The 20,604-nt window shown below is 55.6% G+C and overlaps 1 protein-coding gene across 1 annotated transcript in view; it reads right to left on the bottom strand.

Annotated features, from left to right (window-relative positions):
• Positions 1 to 824: 824 nt before the first annotated feature.
• Positions 825 to 20,604, bottom strand: part of CTIF (CBP80/20-dependent translation initiation factor) — a 288,329-nt gene continuing 268,549 nt past the window's right edge. Inside the window, 2 exon segments of the mRNA XM_010840964.1 lie at positions 825 to 2,186; positions 3,883 to 3,936. Of these exon segments, the coding sequence (XP_010839266.1) occupies positions 1,971 to 2,186; positions 3,883 to 3,936 (270 nt within the window). The 3' untranslated portion in view covers positions 825 to 1,970.

The raw sequence follows: 20,604 nt of genomic DNA, 5'->3' as shown, positions 1-20,604 counted from the left end.
CTTCCCTCAAGGCCTCCTGTGGGGCCTCTGGTGTCCGTGGCCCCAGGCTGAGCCAAAAGGTGCAGGAAAGGCGGTGAGGAAAAGACAGAGGAGCTTGGGAGGAAGGGGAGGGGGGTGGAGAAGGCAGGGGTGGGGCAGTGTGGACTCCTTGGCAGAGGCCACTGACCCCCTCCAGGTAAACTGCGCCCCTCCCCTTGTTCCCCAGCAGGTTCCTCCTGGGGACTGGCGGGAAGGTGGCGGCTGGTGGGATGGATAAGCCAGGGAGTACAGAGGAAGCCACCCCCTACCCCTACCTGCCTGCTCTCCTGGACTCAACAAGGGGACATTTCCTCCAGCCTGATCAGACCAGTCAGCCAGGGGCGGGGGTTCAAGGTGACCCAGGCCTCAACCGAAGAGCAAGTGAGGACACTGCTGGGCTCTGAGGCCGCCTTCTGGGGCCTCACGGAAATGGGGGCTCCAGACCAGGAGTGGGGCTGCACAGACACCAGAGACGACCCGAAGCCAGCCTCCCAGGGCCCGCCCCTCATCCTCCTCCTCAGCCATCAGAGAAGGGGCTGCCCCCAGGACTTGGACCCTCCAAGCGTCCCCAGCCTTGATGCCAGCCTGGAAAGCGGGTGGCTTGCTGGGATCCCTGATAGTCCTGCTCATGACTCAGCAAACACACCCCTCCCAACAGCCCTGGGACAGTAGAACCCAGAGATTCCCCCCACAGGGGGCACAGACCACGGCTGAGGACTCAGCTCGTTGAGTTAGTCCTAGGGAACCAGGTGTCCCCGTCTCCCTGAATCTGTCCCCCAGGGAGAGTTTGAGACAAGACCTGTGTGTGTGGCACTGGGAAGCATCACTGGGCTTTTCGGTTTTAATTCGCCAGCCTTTTTCTGAGCCCGGTTCACCACCAGGCCCCAGGCCAAGACGGGTTTAATGCTCTCCCAGCGGTGACAGTATCGGCCCTTTGAGGAAGGACGCTAGAAACGGAGAACAGAGAAGCCAGGGAAGCCGGGGGCCGAGGAGCACGGGGTTCCAGCGGGGACCCCTGCAGGGGCAGAAGTTTCCAATTACCCTAATTGGCTACTGGCAAGCTGTCTGTGGCTAGGATCCTTCCAGAGGAGGGCCGGGTTTGATCTCCCACTAATCAGGGGGTTCTCGCGGGGCTGACTGTGTGATCACACTGCGGGGCCCTCGGCACTGAGAGAGGAGACTTCAAAGCAGCTGACTTTTGAAAACAGTAAAACACAATAAAACAAAAGAGTGCAAGTAGAACAGCAAACTGTCTCCCCTCGAGGCCCCTGGCCCCCTCTGGGCCTGCAGCTCGGGGGTGGGGGGCGCTGAGGGACGAGGCTGGAAGGTGGGAGGGCAGAACGTGAAGGTTAGAGGAGATCGCCCCGTCCCCCAGCCCGCCGGCCGCGCGGACAAAGGCCGTCAATTAGGGGCGGCCGGTGGGGACTGTGCCTGCCTTTGTCCTCCCGGACATCTGCTCCATGTCGCCTGCTGCCGGTTGGCGACTGTGGCTGGCAGCACGCGCGAACAATGCAAACCCATCTCCGACCCACTTTTTCCAGCCTTCTGAGGTCCTTTCTGACCCAAGCTGTACACCAGCATGCGGGCTGCCACGGCCTCTGAGGAGATGAACCCCTGCACACAGCACAGCCCGGTGGGGGGCGGGGAGGGGACGCCTTGCGTGGGAGGGGGCGGGGAGGAGGAGGGCCGGGCCACCGTGGAGAAGACACATGCTGCCCTTACTGGTGCGAGCTGCCGCATGCTCGGGCTGGGGGGCTCATCGGATGGGGGGCCGCTCCTCCTAGGGCTTCGGTCCCTTCCCCGTCTGGCTCCAGACTGGCCGCCGGCTCTGCCTGCCTTCCTCCCCACGCCTCTCTCCCGCCAGGGCCACCCCTGTCTTCCCGCCTGTCCATCTGGCTCTGAGCACCAGGGCCCCAGCTGCCCTGCGGGCCGCCCGCCAGGCCCCCGAGCTGTCAGGCGGTCAGTTTCTGGATGGTTCTGTTGTAGTACTGCGTGATGGGGGGCGTCAGGGGGTTCCAGCTGTTGGCGTGCAGCTCAATGACCTCCAGCAGCAGGGACCGAGTCAGCATGGATTCTGAGGGGCACAGCATCTTGTCGCGGGCACTGGCCAGGAGCTCGGCCATCATCTCGGGCAACTGCTCCTCCAGCAGTCGGCCTGTGCTCTGCAGCTGTGGGCAGAGAAGTGGGGTTAGGACGCGTGCTGGACCCCGAAAGGACTCCTGCTCTGTTCATCTCGGTTAGGGGTGCTTGCTAGGGGAGCAGGGAAAGGAAATCGCTAGATTATCCTAGGAAGGTGCCCAGGCCTCTTCCTCCCAGGACAGAGGGATGGAAAGGGTGGAGAGTGGAGACAGCCAGTGTGAGAGCCCACCTTTAACACCCAATCTGCTGGAAGAATGAGAGGAGTCAGGATATTGCCTGCTGTCTGGGGCTGTGAAGAGTCCTTATCAGGAACATGATGCTTCTCCCTTCATCCACTTGCCTCCCTTCTTACAGGAAGCCTTCCCTGACCACCGCCCGCACCCTTAAATGGCTATGTGATCTGCTTCCTTTGAGGGTGACCAGGTGGCCCCACATTAACCTTCTCTAGCTAGGACGTCTCTCTGGAAACGAAATTGGTCGTTGTTACCAGCCGTGTGTCCATGTGGAACCCGAGAGCATGGATGAGGCCTCCTGTTCCTCTCCTCTCTAGCCCCACCATCCCCACAACCGACCTCTGCCCACACTAATGACATGACAGGGAGGAAACAGGATCCGGGGCAGAAGGCCAGCTGGAGGGCCTGCCCCCCAGAGGGGCCCCTGATGGTCCTGAAAAGCCCCTGGAGTTAGAAGAAGCCCGGATCTCCTGGATCAGACTGCCCTGCAGGCAGCCCCTGGAATCCAAGTCCCTGTTGCTGCCCAACCCTGGCCTCAGCCCACCCACTTCTCAGGGCTCTGCCTTCTTCCCCAAACCTTCCTTGAGCATCCTGGCGTGACCTGACCTCTCCCCTAACTCCTCAGAGAAGCGAGCTCTGTACCCCCATGTAGTCTCCACATTGCCTCATCCACTCATGCATTTGAGCAAGATCTCTATCCGCAGCCAGACCACAAGCTGCCTGGAGGTTGGAACCATGCTTTCCCCTCCTCTCTTATCTCCCCTGCCTGGAGCCCAGAGCAGGGTACCCGGCTAGAACCCTGGCACGTCCTGGGTGTGGGCCCTGGAAGCCCCTCCCCTCACCACACTGCCCTCTGAATGTCCCTGGGCTGTTTTCTTGTCTTTTTTCCTTTTGGCCACACTATATGGTTTGTGCAATCTTAGTCCCTCGACCAGGGGTCGAACCTGTGCCCTTAGCAGTAGAAGCGCAGAGCTCTGACCACTGGACCGGCAGGGAGATCCCCTTGGGCTGTTTTCTAAGGGCACAGCTTTGTCCCTGTAACTGAGCCCTAGCCAAGTGACTGAAGCAAGAGCTCGGAGAGCAGCCGCCACACCTTGTGAACAGGGGTGGGACCTCTCATGGGGGCAGCTTGGAAGTGGGGAGTGCGACCTGGGGGTTCAACCTCAGTACCCCCCCTCAAACCCCCCTGCCACCAAAACCAGGGCAGATACCCGGGGGCAGGGCATCACTTGGGATCTTCTAAGTCATTTGTGGGGTGCACTGGGCTGAGGAGGAGGTGGTCTTGGGGGCAGAGGGAATGTGAATGAGGCTAGCACCCCATCCTTCCCGCTGCAGTGGATGGAAAGGAACCCTGGGTCCACTCAGGAAGCCATCTCCCACTACCAGCCCTGGACTTGTGGACCCCTCCAGTGGTCCTTGGGCCCCCCAAACTGTTAAGCTGAGAGGGATGCGCAGGGTCTGAGGTGGGAGAGGTCTGAGCCGCCCCGCTTACCTCCATTGAGCAGCACAGGACAGCATCTTCCTTCACATCCTGAGATTGCAAGAGCTGGAACAGAGGGGCAGAGAACAAGCGCTGAGGGGCGCTGAGCTGCTCTCAGCCCCCTGCAGCCTGGGACAAGCATCTCCCGGGGCTGCCGGGCCAGAGAGACAGCCCACGAAGGCTGAAGGGCAGCAGGAGCGCCGCTCCAGAAAGCAGTGATTTCTCTGATGGGACCAGAGCAGCTGGAGGACTGCCGTGGTCATGGAGCACGGGCACGTCGGCCAGGACAGAAGGCCTGCCTACAGGCCCCCGTCCAGCAAGGCTGCGGTGGGTTTGAAGGTGGCGGCAGGCGTGCTGGGGTCACGGGCTGTGAACAGCTGGTCAGCAAAAATGAAATTCGTGTGCAAAGACTTCCTGATCAGTGCGAGGGGCTCAGCTATGGTCTCAAGGTGCTCCTGGACCCTGGCTACAGGAGGACTTCCCAAAATCACAGCACTCTTCCCCACGGGCCCAGCACTGTGAGTCTGCAAAACCATGCACACCGTTCCAGACTGGAACTGTTGGAATTGCTTCCTGACCAAGGCCACAGCCAGGCTGCTCAGCGCTGGGACCGATCACCCCGGATCCAGGCTCCCCTCTACCTACCGCGCTGCATTCTCTCAGTCTCTCTCTCTCTTTTTAAATTGAGCTAAAACTCAGTCACAGCAAGTCCACAATTTCTAGGCATACAATTCAGTGGCTTTTAGTAGATTCACAAGGTTGCCCAACCATCACCACTAACTCTAGGACTTTTTCATGGTCCCCAAAAGAAACCCGAACCCATTAGCTGTCAGCGCTCCTCCCACCCCCATCCCCTGACAACACCTAATGTGCCTCATCTCTACACATGTACCTCTTCAGGACATTTTACGCAGTGGAATCATGTAATATGTGTTCTTTTGCGATTCATTTCTTCCACTAACAATGCTTTCAGAGCATGCTGTAGCACGCGTCCGTTCACTCCTTTTTGTGATCGGAAGATACGACACGGTAGGGCGTACACGATATCACACTGCATCGTGTTTGTCCTCTCATCAGTTGATTGACATGTAGGCTGCTTCCACTTTTTGGTTCTCGTGAACAACGCAGCCATGAACACTTGTGTACGAGCGTCTGTGTGGACATGTGCTTTCATCTCTCTTGGGCCCATCCGTGGGCGTGGAATTGCTGGGTCAGATGGTAATCCCACACTCAGCTTTCTGAGGACCTGACGAACTGCTGACAGCGGGTGTGCTGTTTTACACGCCCCCCAGCAGGGTTCAGGTTCTGATTTTTCCATATCCTCACCAATATTTGCTGTTTTCGGCCCCTTTCCCCATTTTTCCTTGAAACCCCCAGTAAAAATTCTCTCCAGGCACAGCTTTACAAAAACTTTGTCATCCTCTTCTCCCCGAGCCCCATGGACCACTTCTTCTGCGGGTCCCTCTGCTGATAATGCTTCCCTCCTCAGCCCCTAAGTATATCTCTACCCCAACCCCACCACACTCACCAGCCCATCCACCAGATCATGTAAGTGATTTTTCCACCTGCTGGAACCCTGCATCGCCAGACTTCGCATCCTTCAAGGCCTGGGTCATGTTCTGACTTTCCCTGGAGACTGGATCACTCCAGCATGGTGCCCACTCCTGCTTCTCACTCCTGAGCCCCCCAGCTTCCCCACCGCTCCGCATCCCACACAAGGAGCAAGGCATTTCCAGGGTGAACTGTGGCTTCCTGAGGGCAGGGCAGTGTGACGTTCATCTTGGCTGCCCTTTAACACCCAGCACAGCTCCTGGCAACAGCAGGGCTTCGCTAAATGTGGGTCAATGTGATTTATGCATTGTCTTTGTTTTAAAGGAAGGGGAGGAGAGTAAAGAGAGGGTGTCATAAGAGGAAGGCACTTAGGGTCAGCTTCCTCGTCCACCGACCGAGAACTGAAGTCAAGGTTTCTGGTCTGGGGCACGACGTGGTCAGAAGGGTGAAAGGACACACCACTCGGGGACTGTTCCTTCTACAGGCTTGGAATCCAAACTCCACACACCCACCTTCCCTTCCCCCTTCTCCCATCACATCACAGCCATCCAACCCCGGCAGAGGACACAAGCATTCACATCAGGGGGCTGACCATGCACTTACTAAATGTCAAACGGGGATGGCTCAGTGTGGGCTGCAGTGACCAGAGTCATTCTCAGGGACCGGACCTCCTTCCACTGTATCTCGGGCAAGAACGGGTCCCACAGTAGACACGCAGAAAAGAAAATCATTTGGGGATGAAGGAGCAGAGGTGGGTTTCAAGCTGCTCAAAAGATGAGCTGGTGGAGAGCAAGGGACATTCTGGAAAGGTAACAGCGTGGGCCCCACAGTGACAGGTGGGGATGGCCACTGGTGGGCACACCTGCTGGAGCTCTGACTCTGGGCTTTTGTGCTCTTGCACCCAGGAATTCTCAGCCACCACCAATCTGCAGACCTTCCTTCCTTACTTTACTCGGGGCTCAGCCCTGCCATGGCCTCATCCACCAGGGATTCCCTGATCAGCTTGCATGTAAGTGACCCTGCCGCTCACCCCCTGGCTTACTTTGCTCCCTAGCACCTCTCACTCCCGACACATGACCTACTCCTTTGCCTGCCATCTCCCCCAGGAGAAGGCAGGCTCAGGAGGGCAGGGCCTGTTTGGTCCATTTCCCAGCGTGGACACACAGCAAGCACTGGAAGCACTTGTTAACACATGTACCTCGAGTGGCAGGGAGAAAACCCACCTGGCCGGGAGGGTCTGCAAGTGCGGAGGGACTAACTTGAGAGGCGGTCCCCGGGCAGCTGACCCCGGTGCACGCGCTTGAAACAGCAGCCCTGAGCGGGACGTGGACCCCACCCCACAGACTTCTGCCAGAGGGGACATGGCACGAAGTTATAATCCATACGTCTGCAAACATATAGTGTTTGTGGAAACAAGTCGGTATAACTCTCTAGATGGCAATTTGGGGATAACTAGCTCAGTCGGTAAAGAATCTGCCTGCAGTGCAGGAGACCCGGGTTCAATCCCTGGGTTGGGAAGATCCCCTGGAGAAGGAAATGGCAACCCACTCCAGTATCCTTGCCTCGAAAATCTCATGGACAGAGGAGCCTGGTGGGCTGCAGTCCATGGGGTCGCAAAGAGTCGGGTACGACTGAGCGACTAACACTTACTTACTTGTACTTATCAACATGACAAGTGTTCAAACCCTCTGACCGGTGATACCACTTCCAGGAATTTATCCTACACATCCCCACCCACATACGCTCCATGAGCTGGATGGAAGGATGTTTTTTGTTTCACTTTTGCAAATAGCTTGAATGGCCACCAACAAGGGGACTGGTTCAATAATGATATGTTTGGGGCTTCCCTGGTGGCTCAGTGGTGAAGAATCTGCCTGCCAATGCAGGAGATGCAGATTCTATCCCTGGTCCGGGAAGATCCCACATGCTGTGGAGCAACCAAGCCCATGTGCTCCAACTACTGAGTCCACGTGCTGCAGCTACTGAAGCCCGCGCTCCCTAGAGCCTGTGTTCTGCCACAAGAGAAGCCTCTGCACTGCAGCGAAGGACGGCCCCTGCTCACCGCAACTAGAGAAAAGCCCGCGCAGCAACCAAGATCCAGCAGAGCCCAAACTGAATTAAAAAAAAAAAATGATGCGTTTGCACAGAGGAATACTCTGCACCACACAGATGTCTCCCACTAGGTACACCCCCCCTCCACCCCACACACACAACACTGGTGTCTGCTTCTGGAGTCTTGTTGCCTCCCAGGGCTGGAGACCCCCACAGGGAGCCAAGGGACACTTGCAGTGAGGGTGTCTGGGGGGATACTGGGGGTCACACTAGGAAGGGCCACCTTCATCTAGAAAACCCAGGAGCCCAGAATGAAGACCAGGAAGCAGGTACGGAAGTGGGTCACCTTGTGGCAGGTGTACCCAAGTCCAGCATCCAACCCAGCCTGCTCTTGGGGAGTGGGCTGGGCTGGTTCTAGGACTCAGAGGGTCCTGACTGTCTAGGACCCCATGGGGGTGGGGGTGGGGGGAAGGTGGGCCTAGCCCCATTTACTCCGCACGGAACATGAGGACAAATATTAAGAGAACTCTCTGAGGTTTGCTGGGACTTTGTCCTGATGGTAGCTTTGTTCTCACATAGGTTTCCCATAGTGCTTAGCATGAAGAGAATCCTTAAGATAAAATGGCTGGTAGAAATCACCAGAAAGGGGGAAAGTGGGGTGTCTGGGGGGGATGGGAACTCCCTGAGACACAGTGGGTGCTGGCAGCTGGTTGGGGATGAGGGGAGCTGGCAGAACTGGGAGCTTGTGGGAAGGAAGAAAGGGTCCTGCTTTGGATGCACCTAGAATGTTGGCGAAGGAAAGCGCAACCCACTCCAGTATTCTTGCCTGGAACATTCCATGGACAGAGGAGCCTGGGGGGCTATGGTCCACGCGGTTGCAGAGCTGGACATGCCTGAGTGCAGCACAGCATGTTGGCTGACAGCCAGGAGGTGCTCAGGCGTGCCTGTCATGGGGAACTGAGATGAACCGGGCTCACGTTCTGTCCTGAGATCAGTTTTTAGGGGTTCTGGGGCTTCGGGACATGGGAGGTTAACAAGGGAAATACCAAAAGTTGGGGCCAGATGAGTACTGAGTGCTCTCAAATGGGGTTGTTTCTCCCTCCAAGTGGTCCTCCAACTTCTGGCTGCGGGGACAGCCTCATGGAGCCTCCATGTTCCTGCCAGTCGAGCACTTAGCCTGGACGAGCAAGCATCTCCTCTTCCCTTCTACGGCCCGAGGCCTGGCCGCCCTCCACCTGTTTCTGCGTGCAGGTTCAGAGCTGCAGAGCGGGCCCAGGGCTTCCTGTTCTTCCTTTCTGCCCCTCATTGCTGTGACTAGACCACATCCTTTCCTCTGTACACCCAGGCTCCCTCCCCGGGGGGCCCGGGGCTCCTGGCTGCCAGGACAGGGGACAGACTCAGGGTAGGGGCGCTTGGGGAGGGCTGTGGGCGAGCTCTCATCCCAGAGCCTCTCCTCCAACCTTATCTTTCACTGGTGGTTTGGGAAAGTCTGTGTTCAGCCAAGAATCACATCGAGCGATAGGCCCTCTCGCCAACGGCCTGCTGGGTTTTCTCAAGGAAGCGGGGGGAGGCCCCAGGGGCTTTCGCTGTACTTTTCCTCTGCAGTTGCTGAGATGCAGGGTTCGGGACCGGAATGGGTGCTGCAGACCATGTCTCGCTCTCCCCCAGACGCTATCTCAGCCTCTTCACTCCAGCTTTCGGAGGGGACCCTCGGAGCCTTTGAGTGGAAGAGCTGCAGAGAGGACATCCCCCAGCATCCCTCTGAGGCTCCAGTGCCTCTGCGTGATCAATGGCTTCTCAGGAATCCGTCTCTCTCTTTTTTTTTTTAAATATAATTTTGTTTCTCTATGTCTGTGATGGGCCTTGGTTGCTGCTAAGGCTTTTCTCTAGTTGCGGCGGGCAGGGGCCTCTCCACATTTGCAGTGCACAGGCTTCTCCCTGCAGTGGCTTCTCTTGCTGTGGAGCACGGGCTCTGGGGCACACAGACTTCAGGAGCTGTGGCACGTGGGCTCAGTGGTCACAGTTCCCGGGCTCTAGAGCACAGGCTCAGTAGTCGTGGTGCACGGGTTAGTTGCTCCTCGGCACGTGGGATCTTCCCGGATCAGGGATCGAAGCTGTGTCTCCTGCACTGACAGGTGGATTCTGTAAGCCTGAGCCACCTGGGAAGCCCCACAGGACAGCTGGCTTTTAGATGAATGAATCACTGCTGTACACTGAGGGGCCAACTCCGTGGTCGATGAGTGTTCTACGGGATCTTCGGGAGACGATGCTTTATTTAACTCCCAAGATAAGTCTCAAACAAAGAGTAGCGGCAATTCGAAGAGATCCTAGTCCACCCAAGTTCACAACAGCATTATGCACAATAGGCAAGAGGTGGGAGCAACCCAAGAGTCCGTTGACACATCAATGGATAAACAAAATGTGGTCCATCCATATAATGGAGTGTTATTTGGCCTTAAAAAGGAAGGAAATCCTATCACACACTGTGATATGGACAAGCGTTGAAGACATTATACTGAGTGAAATAAGCCAGTCACGGACAAATATTGTATAATAGTAATAATAACCAAGTCGCTCAGTCATGTCCGCCTCTTTGCAACCCCATGGACTATACACAGTCCATGGAGTTCTCCAGGCCAGAATCCTGGAGTGGGTAGCTTTTCCCTTCTCCAGGGGATTTTCCCAACCCAGGGATGGAACCTAGGTCTCCCGCATTGCAGGCGGGGTTCTTTACCAGCTGAGCCACCAGGGAAGCCCAAATATCGTAGGATTCACTTATACGAGGGACCTGGAACACAATCTTAGAGACGGAAAGTAAAATGGTGGTGGCCAGGGACTGGGGGAGAGGGAAGAGGGAGTTAGTGTCTCATGTACAGAGTTTCAGTTTTGCAAAATGAAAACATCCTGGAGACGGTGGCAGTGGCATAACAACATAAGCGCACTTCATGCCACTGAACCGTACGCTTAGAAACGGCCAGAACGGCCAGTCTTACACTCTTCTGTTGTTTAGTCGCTAAGTCACGTCCGACTCTTCTGCGACCCCACGCACTGTAGCCCACCAGCCTCCTCTGTCCATGGGATTCTCCAGGCAAGAATACTGGAGTGGGGTTGCCATTTCCTTTCCCAGGGAATCTTTCTGACGCAGGGATCAAACCTGCATCCCCTGCATTGGCAGGGGGTTCTTTATCACTGAGCCAACGGGGAAACCCATGTTCTGTTTTAACTACAATGTAAAAACGGCTTGAAAACAGAGGGCAGTGAGTAGGTACTCTTTGGTGGGTAGGCCATTCTCTGCCTGGACAAGATTGTCCCTTCGCCTTGCTATTGCTCAAGGGAAGAAAATCTGTATGGATTGGAGGGGGTTGCGGACCTGGGGGGTGAAGTCCCGGGGTAGGGGGGCAGCGCCCACTCATCAGTGTCTCTGGCAGAGAAAGGGGTGTGGGCCGGCCGGGGCAGGCAAACCACCCGCACCCTCCAACAGCGAGATGTGTTTCTTGGAAGAGAATGCAAGGCAACTGTGCGAGCCCACACGGTGTTTGTTCGGAAGCTGGTGCATTCCTGTCCTATTGTCTGCGCCGGAGACTTGTTGTGGGCACACCCATCATATCCTCCCTCGGGGAGAGGCCAAGGTGCTCGGAGTCAGGCTGTGGGAGGCCCGACGGCAAAGGGAGAAAGGCGGCCTGGTGAGAGTGCCGCAGAGTACCAGGGGAAGGTTCCCAGAGCAGGGCTACGCTGCCCAAGGCCTGCCCAGGATGCAGCCAGGCCTGGGGTGCTACCCCGTGGGGAAGGAAAGAAGGTGTGGATGGAGGGAGCCTGGGGCTGTCTTGCCGTGCAGGAGGAGAGCAAGTGCCGGTGATCAGAATTTCTTCCAGCCCACCCTGAACACGTCAGCTCACCCATAGCACCGTCCCAACCTTAACAGAACAGACCCGAGGAGCCGAGTGAGGCCACATTAAAAGCTCAGCCAGACCCTGCCTGCAGGAGCCCCCTCTTGGCTCAAGGGTGGGCTGGGAGCAGCAACAGAGTGGCAAATGAGAGGGGACTTCAGAGCACATGTGATCGGCTGGTTTGCTGGGGAACAAACCCAGAGCTCTGCTTGGTTGGCTAGGCCTACAGAAGGATGGTAGCAGGATCCCTGGCAAGGCTGGAAGAAGTCTTGGGAAGAGGAGAGAGAAAAAGAAGAGGACTGAGTGGGAGGTACAGGTCTCCAGTGGCCGAGGAAGCCACAGTGATAGGCATGCGCTTTGACAGTGGAGAGATGCGGGGAGGGACAAGAATGAGGCTGAGCTGGAGGAGACGGCGGCCCCAATGAGCGGCACACGGTCTAGAATGGTGGCCGCGGTGAGCAGCTGCCCAGGGCCACCTGCATCTCAGGAGCACCCTCAGCTTGCATTAGGGTGTCTCTGCCTTGTGCCTCTGGCGGACCTGCACTCGCATCTACAGCTGGGTCTAGAGGACAGCTCCTGACCGTGACCTTGAATTGTCAAGAAGAACGTCAATCATGTCTGGGTCTCTTGGGGAGGGCAGGGAAGTAGATAATCCGGCCATAAAAGGCTGTCATCAAAAAACGTGCAGCAGGTTTGGAGTCAGAAGACCTGCTGTTCACGAAGAGTAACCCCGGGCACGTCACTTAGTCACTCTGCCCTTTGGTTTCCTCGCTTGAGAATGGGGCTAATCCTTGCCTAGAATTGTTTTGAGAGTCAGCTGAGATAAAGTACGTGAAAAAGTTCTGAAAAGGGCAAAGTGTGATTCAAATGCAAGGTGTTATTATTGCTATTAAGTGTTTATCTTCATAAACAGGTATCTTTCCTGAAGGTCTTGACCCACTCTGTAATGTAGCATCCCATTCGTCCCCGTGACATTCTTGCAGAAACATGGAAAGGCCACAGGCATCATTATCTCTGCTTAGTAGACAGAGACACTGAGGCTCAGTCGTTCTGTGGCTCACACAAGCCAGCCAGACAGACAGCAAATCTGAGAAGAACTGGAAGGTGCTTAGAAGCCCTGGGTCAGCATCCTCTGTCTTGGGGAATTATTTTAATTTCTCCCACAATACCTTATTCTTACTTTGCTGGTTGGAGCTCATTCTTAGTTTTGTTGACTGGTGATGATAATCCATTCGCATCTGCACAAAACTGACTTGATTTTACCTATTCTTTGTCGGCACTGGCCACCAGAGGTCTATTCATCCATCCCCCCGCCAAGGCATCCAATTAGCCGTCCATTCTTTTATCCACTCACACATCACGTCTGCAACCTTCCAACCACTCACCCATCCTTTTACCCATCTATCCATCTACCCTCTCGCCCACCATCCAGCCAGCCAGCCATCCTTTGACAACGTTTATGGAACACTTACAAGGTACTAAACACTATGTCAGTATCTGGGTAACAAGAATAAGACTTGAAACTTAGAGTCTAATAAGGGGAAGCAGAGAGCTCATGCTAGGTATATGGGATTGGAACATAGGATAGAACAGTGGTGGTTAAGAGCAGGCCAGGCGGATGGCATAAGCAGCAGCACATGGCATCACGGCACACATATAAAAGGGGAAAAAAAATGACCCAGTGGAGTGCAGTGGTGAACAAGTATTTCAAGAGACTAAAATATGTGATACCAGGGAGGGAGAGACAACATAAGATGATAAAGGTGGCCTGGGTCACATCCTAAAGGGCTCAAGATGCCATGCTACTACTGGGTTTGGAGTTTATCCTAAGGGACTGCAGAGCCACTGAAAAGACTTTCAGCTGGTGGGTAGGACCATGCTCTTTGCAGTGTGGAGAGTAGACAGGACCTGGGGTGATGGGAGAACCGGAGGCAAGGAGACCAGTGAGAAACACGGCGGCTTGAGCGAAGGCAGGAGCGGTGGAAGGAGACAGGTTTAGGAGGCAGAAGTTAGGGTGAGGAGAAGGCCAACGCGGAAGACAGAGAAGGGGCAGAGCAACTGCATCGACTGTGGTGCCCCCGGTGACACTAGGAAGGCAGGAAGAGTTGATTTCGGAAAACGGGAATGAGCTCAGTGTGAGAAAAGTCCACAGTCCTTGGGGGTCATCAGGGAAGATAAGTATCAGGAGTTAGGCCACGGGTGTAAGTCAGGCCATGGGTGTAAGTCAAGGTCTCAGCAGTGACCTGACCTGGGGAATGCCGTGGAATAAGAAGAGACAAGGGGAAGAGCTCCGAACCAGGAGACAGCAACATCGAAAAGAAGGCAGAGGAGGAACAACCACCAAGGAGGAAGAGGGTGGTCAGAGCGCTGGGCAGAGCAGGAAAAGAGTGACGTCATGGAAGCTGCGGGAGGGCTGAGAAGTCAAGGTCACTTCTCAACCGTGTCAAAGGCTCAGAGAGGTCAAGTGAGATGAACAATGACCAGGGAGGGCCCCCTGGATTTGGTGATTGGGAGAGCAAGGGTGACCTCTGCCATGATGACTTCACACGGGAAGGGGCGGGTGGAAGCCTGGGTAATGTGGGGCTGGAGAGGCAAAGCGAGGTCAAGAAGTGGAGACAGAAAGAGCGAACCGTTTCTTTTTTCTTTGGGGGTTTCTGTTCTCAGAGTCAAGGGCGATGGGCCATACAGCAGGAGAGACCTGGACGGAGGCAGACGTGAGCGGGTACCATGCAGGAGAGAGGAGAGAGTCAAGCACACAGGTGAGCCTTAAATAAGAGAAAGGCTATCATTCCTCCGAAATGGACAAGAGGTGCTAGTGTGGCTGCGGATCCAGGGACGTGTGTAAATGCTCACACTTGCCGGCCTGTTCAGGCAACTAGGAAACCAGTGTTGGTTTACCTTCAATACTTATTATGGTCCTTCTGTGACGGCCTGCATTTCAGACATCCCTGGGACAGGGGGATTTGCCCTAATTGTCCCTTTTCCACTAGCCCAGTAAGAAGCCCCGGTGTGGCAGCTCTGGGTCAGATGTCAAGGAAATTCATGGTTCTGAACTGGACTTCGGTCCAAGCTTGTGCCCTGTGGTCTGGCTGTCAGCCCTCCTAACTTAATACGGGCAGGCACCCTAACTGTGGACGAGGAGCCCTGGAGGGAATAATTAACCTCCTTCCTGCAGAGCTTGCAAACCGCTTGTACAAAGTGGCCACAGTAAATGTCACATGGGGGAATGCTCCATCCCGCAGCTGGCCCAGGGGATGGAAACGTAATCTGGGGCTCAGAGCAGACACAGAATCCTTCTGCAGACGCCAGAGCCAGAGGACAGGGCCATGGCTCCAGAGGCTCCTCTTGGGGGCCAAGCCCTGGCCGGTGGCCCAGACAGGAGGCGAGTTCTGTTCACGGAGTCCCTGCAGACGTGAGTTCCCAGGACCCCGTGTCAGGGCCTGAAACAACAAGGACGTTGGCCACCACTGCTATCAACACCTCCCAGCTTCTCCTTTAATGTCCTTGCCTTCCCTTCTAGAAGCCTTGGTCTGTCCTCTTCTGCATTCACCGCCCTGATGTCCACAGATCTCTCCTGAAGGGTGAGCACAAAACACCATAGGCAGCCCCGAGGTTTTCCCTTTCAAGAAGGCGTTTCTGGGGGCTGAATCACATCTATAGGGCCTTAATCTGGCTTACATTTTTGGAGCGCTTACTTCAGATGCCAAGCTCCATGCTTGTGCATGTTTTAAAATCCATTTTTATCCTTATACCAGTTTATTTGAGTTAAATATTGTAACTGTGCTTCATCGCTTCAGTTGTGTCCGACTTTGCGAGCCCATGGACCGCCCACCAGGCTCCTCTGTCCATGGGATTCTCCAGGCAAAAATACTGGAGTGGGGTTACCATGCTCTCCTCCAGGGGATCTTCCTGATCCAGGGATCAAACCCATGTCTCCGGCATTGCAGGAGGATTCTTTACTGCTGAGTCACTGGGGAAACCCAAATAACATTGTAATTATCCTCATTTTATACCTGTAGGAACTGAGGCATGGACAGTGAAATGAAGTTCCCGTGAACACGAGTAATGGAAACTGGCTTTGGAACCCAGGTTGAGTCTGCCTCCAAAGTCAAGGACATAACAGCTGCCCCAGGAGTAAGCCCCACGTAAATAAGGCTAATGGGGAGAAGTCAGCAAAGGTGGGGTTACCACACACCCCAGTTTGCTGGGTTCCAGTGTTCACCTCAAATACCTTTAGCTTTCAAAAGTGCCCTGATTAGGATGATACATTATAGTTAATAGCCCAGACAAGGGGAAGGGCTGAGGGGCTGGGAGCCCCCTGCTCCCCAATCACTATCTGCCCAGTCAGGACACCTCTAGCCTGTTCTACCTCCTCCCCTGGTGCTCAAGTGCTCATGCCTGTCTCTGGGGGTTCAGCAGGTGTGGGTGGGGAGGAGGGCCCCAAAGGTGACAAAGCAGCCCCGCTCTCAGTGACAGGCAGTTATTACTGCCGATCAGGACACCTGCCGCAGTGCCTCACCTGGGCCTGCCAGGGCGAACTCCTTCCCAGGATGGGAGCTGGGACAGGACAGAATTATGCTAACATGAGCACCAGCCTCCAGCTGAAGCACAAGCTGGAATCAAGACTGCTGGGAGAAATATCAACAACCTCAGATACGCAGATGACACCACCCTTATGGCAGAAAGCGAAGAGGAACTAAAAAGCCTCTTGATGAAAGTGAAAGAGGAGAGTGAAAAAGCTGACTTAAAACTCAACATTCAAAAACACTAAGATCATGGCATCCAGTCCCATCACTTCATGGCAAATAGATAGGGAAACAGTAGAAACAATAAGAGACTTTATTTTCTTGGGCTCCAAAATTACCTCAGATGAGGACTGTAGCCATGAAATTAAAAGATACTTGCTCCTTGGAAGAAAACCTATGACCAACCTAGATAGCATATTAAAAAGCTGAGACATTACTTTGCTGACAAAGGGCTGTATAGCCAAAGCTATGGTTTTTCTAGTAGTCATGTACGATGTGAGATTTGGACCATAAAGAAAACTGAGCGCCGAAGAATTGATGCTTTTGAACTGTGGTGTTGGAGAAGACTCTTGAGAGTTCCTTGGACTGCAAGGAGATCCAACCAGTCCATCCTAAAGGAGATCAGTCCTGAATATTCATTGTAAGAACTGATGTTGAAGCTGAAACTCCAATACTTTGGCTACCTGATGAGAAGAACTGACTCATTGGAAAAGACCCTGATGCTGGGAAAGATTGAAGGTGGGAGGAGAAGGGGACAACAGAGGATGAGATGGTCGGATGGCATCACCGACTTGATGGACAAGAGTCTGAGCAAGCTCCGGGAGTTGGTGATGGACAGGGAGGCCTGGTGTGCTGCAGTCCATGGGGTTGCAAAGAGTTGGATGAGACTGAGTGGCTGAACTGAACTGAGCACCATCCACTGCTCCTTGCTGGCCGTCCCTGGGGAGGGTGGTTGCAGGGGAGGCAGATGGAAATGAAGGTGTTCTCCAAGCTCCCGCTGGGGGCGCCTAGCCAGGAGAGCAGGCCTGGAGGCTCTGGGGGCACCTGGGGCCATCACCCGCTATAGAACCCTCTGGACGCTCCTCTGAAGGAATGACTGCATTTTGCGTCTGACTCAGCATCTGATGGCTCTCTGAGATGGGGCAGAGGGGTGGTTTGGGCTGGCTGGGGACCAGGCCTGAGGCCCAGGGCAGTGGGCAGACACCCCTCACGGGGCCAGCCTCTGAAATCACAGGTCTCTCTTGGCGCCCACCAGCCTGAGCCCCTCCGGCCGACGCAGGCAGGAGAGGGCAGGGAGGGGGAGGGCGGCCCCCGGCAGCCAGTCTGCTTTGAGCCAGCTGTCCCGGAGCCCCAGGCCCCAGGCCTTAGCTCCCCGCTGCTCCCCCAACCACAACCTCCTCCTACCTGAGGCCTGGACTTGACCTTGCTGGCTTTGGGGGGAGGGTGTGATAAGCGTCTTGGTGGAGGGAACTAGCTGCCTGCAAAGGCATTTTCCGCTCTCTAAAGTAAACAATCAAACAGGAAATTAATCGAGAAACCCACATCAACGGAAGGTTCAGGTTGTGATTTTCACAGCCCCAGAGCCAGGAAATTCAAAGTTATAGTTCCCATAGCAACTTGCCTGTAGAATGGGCCCCAGCCGCTGGGCTGGAACGAGACCTTGAGGGGTCAACTAGGCCAGCCCCCTGCCTCCAGGAAGTGCAGCCCAACAGCAAGTCTGAATATGCTGGGGCCAGACTGTTCTTCTGAGGCTCAGCAGTGGGCCTGGGACAGAGTTAGGAGCGGCAGGCCCGGGGCTCTACGTTCAGCTCTCCTGAGCCTTGTAAACTGTGGAATCAGCTGACATCCCAGTTCTTCAGTCTTTTATATTCCAATTATCATTCCTGTATCCCAATACGCTGTGAACTGGGAGTAAATACCCAGGCCTGCAAGATGCTACAGCGAGGGGCTGTGTGGTACAGGCTTATTCTTATGTCTCCCACCCCTTGTTCTACTCAGTCCTACAACGACCCCCGTCTCTTATCCCAATTACCCTTGAACCTAGTGGTTGGCCTTTGCCTGCACACCCCCACCCCGCCCCGCCCCAACTGGGCTGTTTTTCCTCCAAGAAAGATCTCAGTATTTGTATAGCTGCTTCACCGCGCTGCACAGTAGAGCTAACACAATGCCGTAAAGCAACCAGACTCCAATAAAAGTCAATCAGAAGGAAAGATCCGCAGTAGGGCGTGGGGGAAAAAAAAGAGACGGATCTCGGCTAACTGACAGGGCCAGGAGATTTCAGACAGCCTCCAGGGGGGCACCATTTCTTGGTGGTTCTCATCTCTTCGACCTGCCCCTCCAACCCCTTCTGGACCCACGACATAAGCTCAGCTCAATGTACACTGACAAACGGGTGGCCTGAGGGAGCCAGTGGCGAGCCCTCCCCCTTCAAGCCCATCAGGGGGGTCGTGGGGGTTGTGCGTCTTGGGTGGGGTTTTCTTTGTGTGACTAGTGAGGAGTCCCGCCTGGCAGGAAAGGAGATAAGGGCGGTGGAGCTCAACCGAGAAGGAAACAGTCTGGAATCCTTCCCCCAGAGTCACCCTGCCCTCCCACCTGAGGTGGCCACGACAGCCTGCGGGCCGGCCGGCCTAATCACAGCTCTGCAGCCCCGGCCCGGGGATCCTGTGACAGCTAGCAGGGCCGAGGCAGGAGCAGGAGTTCCTGGGCACTGGGCCTGTGGCAGAGGGTGCCCGGCTCGCTTGCCCGCCCGCCCGCCTGGCCCTGGAGCCGGGCCGTGAATTGAGCAAAGCAGTGGAAAGAGAAGTGGCGCCTGCTGGAAAGCAGACAGAGCGGCTCCTGGATTTCCTAACAGGCCCAGCCGCGTGCCAGGGCCGACGGGCCAGCTCAGAGCGCCTGCCCGGCCTCGCTTGCGCAACAGGCCTTCCTCCCGTGGGTGAGCTTTCCTGGGTGGCCGAGCCGCTGTCGAGCCACACGTGTCCCTGAGGGAGTCCGCCCCTCACACCCACCGCCTTCCCGCCCTCTCCAGGGTGTAAGCACATCAGAACACGTTGGGCCCTTTGGGAAGACAGGAGGCCTCCTGGGGTGCAAGATGTTCCCTTTTAAAGAAGCCAAAGAAATCATAATCAGAAAGAAGTGGTAGGGAGGCAGGAATGGACGGAGGGCTGACTTCTCTGCAGGCTCAGAGGGGACCAGGCAGGGGGCACTGCTACAGAGGGTCATCTCCTGGTTTCCGAGGAAAGGCTGCCCTGTGCACAGAGTCCAGGGGCGTGGCCCTGCTCACTGTGGGCACATGGTCATCTGAAGGCCAAGCCCAGCCACCTTGTCGTGAGCCTGGGAAGAAGCTTCTCAGAAGTTCTTCATGACACGCCCAAGTCAACCAGAGGCCCCTTCTCCCAACTCCAGACTTGGCAGGGGTGTGAGTGGGGGGAGGGCACCAGAAAGCGGAGGGGAACCTCGAGGAGCCGGGACACGGGCTCACTGGCCTCTAACTCTGTCCCCAAGCACGGAACGCTGAAGAAGCCTTTGCTTAGACCATGTCCTTCTTCAGTGCCATCATCTTGGCTTGCCCTAAGGAATAAAAGCTGGGTTCCAGGCAGCGGTGCCAGTCTTCCCAGGGTGGTAGAGGTGGATGGAGTTTGAAGCCACACTGCCGCAGCTGGGCAGGGGGGTCTGGCCATTGCGTGAAGGAGGTTAGCTGGTTCTGCGGTGGGTTTGGGTGCAAGGTGGTAACCAAGGACCCACCAGACGGGGACAGCTGGGCCAATCAAGCTGAGACAAACAGGGCTGTGCTCCAGGCACGATGAGCATCTGCACTCAGAGCAGCAGCCACCCAAACGGAGGGGCAGACAGGTCTGGGCTGAGAAAGGGGCCAGGGCTGCCTGGGGACAGCAGAAGTACTCACTGCCAAGTCCAAGGTTGGAGATAAAAGAGTATTTAATGGGCACCTGGGAGTTGGCTTGGGTTTCGAGCCTTACCCTTAGCAGAGTATAGATTTTCATAATAGGTGAGTCTTTCTAAATTGAGATTATCTCTTTGGGTGAGTGAGCATGTGAATCCATGATCTGTGTTACCCACGCATCGTCACCTGGTCCAACTGACTGCAGGGGATCAAGGGCTCAGCCCACTGACCCACTTCCTCCCCAGGGGCCCTTCCTGCCTCACGCCCTGCTCCCCCCGACAGATCTCTGGTCCAGCCAAAGCCATCTATGAACACGTCTGGTCCTTATCTGCCTCTGGCCTTTGCTCCTTACTGACTCAGCTGGGTCCGCCTTCTCTCCCCTTGGCTCCGGTTACCAGATCCCTTAAGATAGGCTGAGAGATGTCCCTCCCCCAGAAGCCTTCTTTGACCTCCTTTCCTGACCCCCCTGGAGGGAGAAGCCTCAAGACTCACAGCCCAAGGGCAGTTATTTGGTTCTGCCCAGTTCTACCTGGAGTCTAGAGTCTACCTAGACTAGTCTTTGCTCACATGGGAACTTGGCGCCCAGCGGGCCCTCTCGGAAGATCCGTGAATTGGATTTGAAGGAAAGCACGTGCTGGCTGGGGCCAAGTCACTCAAGAGCCTCTATTCCCTGGACGCGGCCCCACCAGTGACACACAGGTCTGAAAGGATAGAACATCATTCATTCATTCACTCATTCATTCAGCAAGGAACATGAATCCTGTCCTCACCTGTAGACCTACTAATCTAATAAAGAAGACAGACTTTACCCAAGTGGAAC

This window comes from Bison bison, unplaced genomic scaffold (genome assembly GCF_000754665.1).
Source record: "Bison bison bison isolate TAMUID 2011002044 unplaced genomic scaffold, Bison_UMD1.0 scf7180017864153, whole genome shotgun sequence".
NCBI lineage: Eukaryota > Metazoa > Chordata > Mammalia > Artiodactyla > Bovidae > Bison > Bison bison.
Note: the sequence above shows the minus strand (reverse complement) of the source record. Positions and strands in the feature narration are given on the sequence as shown.